General features: G+C 36.7%; 1 protein-coding gene across 1 annotated transcript; it reads right to left on the reverse strand.

Annotated features, from left to right (window-relative positions):
• On the reverse strand, positions 1-2,572 carry LOC141630437 (putative methyltransferase ICS2). Its single transcript, XM_074443260.1, has 4 exons — positions 2,374-2,572; positions 1,607-2,035; positions 1,128-1,391; positions 1-723 (listed from the first exon to the last, which is right to left on the reverse strand). Exons 1-4 carry the CDS (start codon positions 2,455-2,457, stop codon positions 373-375), a joined length of 1,128 nt encoding a protein of 375 aa, XP_074299361.1. The 5' UTR covers positions 2,458-2,572; the 3' UTR covers positions 1-372.
• Positions 2,573-2,915: the final 343 nt, after the last annotated feature.

The raw sequence follows: 2,915 nt of genomic DNA on the forward strand, positions 1-2,915 counted from the left end.
TTGAATCAAGGGGTAATGTGTCATTAATTGAAATGAAGGACTAATAACATAAAAGTTGCAGTAGAAGAAAGAAACAAATTTTGTAAATAATACGTGGCTTACTTATCAGTCGTAGTGACATATACTGCATGATATGTAGTATTATTAAGTTTGTTTTGTTGGAGTACTCATAATTTTAAGAGCTAGTCTTACTTGTGACGGGCTAATCCCATCACAAGCTTGTGACCTCTTATAAAAAGGGAGAGGGGACAAGGTGGAGCACCCCCCATGTGCTTCTCACTCACTTCTCAATGGGCATTTTGTGAGTGAAAACGGTATCCGTCACAAGCTTGTGACGGATATCGCCCGTCTTCAATGAAATTTTGTGTTATTTTAATCTATCATTTTCCTAAGAAAAATAACGATGTTGAAGATGTCTGATGGACCCGCATCCAATTTAAAATCCTCCAAAATAATATGGTAGAGCACATTGTACAAGTCATTCCATACTTGCGCTCCAAAATGATCAGCAATTAAAGCTTCGGAATAGGATCTTGTGATTTTTGCTAGACTTTCTGCTTTTAGTCGGACATCGTTTATTTCATTTTGAACTTTACTTATGACGACGTCCAAATGCTCAATGGCAAATGATCCTTCTTCTGATACAATTTCTTGAATTTCTTCTTTACAAGCGTGATACACGGGTAGGTCAAAAGAGTCTAGCTTCTCCTCTTTGATTATTCCCTGTAGGGATGACGGAATTATATTTTAGTTAGAATAGGTTTTTTTGTACACTCACTCACATGATTCATGTGAAAGTGATCTTTTATATTCATTGGTCACCACTCACCACAAAAATGATTCATGAAAAGGAAATGTAAACAACTTCCATTGTGAGACTGACTTTCTGAATGAAATACTCCCTCCATCCCGGTTATTTGTTTATTTTATTCGTTTTTGAGTGTCTCATTTATTTTGTTTATCTTTCTATATTGCTTTTCATGTGTAATTTGATCTTCTTGTCTTACTGCCACTTATCTTCCAATAGTACCACTACTTACAAATGGCCTCTTCCCCATCTCCTTGGTATTTGGTAAACAAAGGATGGGGACGGACTAAAAGATATCAGAGGGATGAGTCTAAAATACCTTAGAAACAAGACAAGCAAGTGCCTGAGAGAGGTATTTCATGGAACGTGGTTCAAAAGGTTGCATAGATGGACGACAAATAGTAGCGAGAACCATGTAGCCATTGTGTACAACTTCACGGGAGCGACATTTTAGGAATTTTGTAAAGTCTTGTTTGAATTGAGCATAATATGCTTTTAGTACTTGAGGCTCACTTGTGTCTGATGCAACAATTTTGCCTTTGTTCATAGGTTCGCCAACTTTATCACAAAGACCCCTTGGTACCTTCATAAATCGAGTACCAACATATTATTAGTAGATTCATTTAGGGGTCGTTTGGTTACCCTCTGAATAGCACAGGAACAAAAGTGTGCAATAGAACGAACACAAAGAATATCATTGCTCCATCTCTCAATAACTCTTGCAAATTGCGAGATCAGTAAACATCTTCATTTAACAACGAATAATAAAGTGTAAGAGTTTAAGGAAGAAGGTTAAACCTGAGAAAGCCAATGAATAGCATAGTAAGAGTGAACAAGATGCAAGGTGTTACTGGGGAAAAGTCTTTCATAGAAGGAACCTGGAGCTCCCATGACAAATAACAATGGCTTATTATCATCGTCTTCTTCCTTTTGTCCGCCTTCTTGTAATTTCCCAACATCTTTAAAGAGCAAGTTGAAATCATTTGAAGGAAGATCGCTCATAAATATTTGTATTTCCGGCATCACTTGATAATCACCCAAATCCCTCTGTTTGTATATTTTGTCAACAATTTCTTGTATTGTTGATATAAAAGTAATTGGAGAAGGGCCAACTCCACATCCTAAATCAGCCACTCTTAGTACATTGCCCGGCCTCACAACTTCTGCTAACATTAGAGGTCTTATCGCCTTCTCTAATATTGGCTTCATTGTATCTGTGAATCTTTTCTATAGACAACGTCGACCACCACGGCCACAACAACAAGAAAGCCTTAGTTCCAAAATAGTTTGGGCTGGCTAACATGAATCTTTTCTATAGACAACATTATAACTTTGAAAAACAAAAGATTAAACAGTCCTTTGTTTTAAATAAAAAATGCGGAGTACATAAAAATTAACATTGTTGGATGAAACTCCATAGCATCATTTTCGTATCAGAGATTAGTCTTAAAAAGTAAGTTGTATAAAACATAACCGGCGCCTAGCTAAGAAGTAAGAAACCTGATAGTTCTCCAAATATTATGCAAAATTTATGTAAATTAATAAGATTAGAGAGAAAGTATTACGTGAGTTGTGGTGTTGGAAGCATAGCTGAATTCTCCGTCGCCTTTTGTCATGTGAAGAATTTCCTTAGTCTCCATTCCCAACATAACCTCTCTGTCTCTTCACTTATTCTTTTTTAAGTCCTTTTGGTAAAGAGTTGCGTACAAGTAGAAGAGATGGTTTTTCTATAATTTGGAAGGATGTCCTGTTTTTACAACCTATAAATAAGGGTAGCCCTGAATACACGGGGTAAAGCTACGGGGACACGGGATTTTGGTGCACATGACAAAGATACCCTCAAAGAGCCCTTTTGCCAGCTTTAATCTGATATTGTGGGGCCCACTTGTTTAGTCCAAATGCAAAGAAATTGCGTGTCCCGGTACCTTTACCCCGTGAATTTATGGGGACCCATAAATAATGACTTGAAATTTCAGTGATAGCAGCAAGAGTTCTCTTATTTCAACAATGAGGTTAGGGATTCGATTCCAACTAGCGTCTGGCGACATAGTGAAGTCATTTGAAACAAAAAAAAAAAAAAAAAAAATTGTCAGTGATAACTTAAATA

The sequence above is a fragment of the Silene latifolia genome, chromosome 2 (assembly GCF_048544455.1).
Source record: "Silene latifolia isolate original U9 population chromosome 2, ASM4854445v1, whole genome shotgun sequence".
In the NCBI taxonomy this organism is placed as follows: Eukaryota; Viridiplantae; Streptophyta; class Magnoliopsida; order Caryophyllales; family Caryophyllaceae; genus Silene; species Silene latifolia.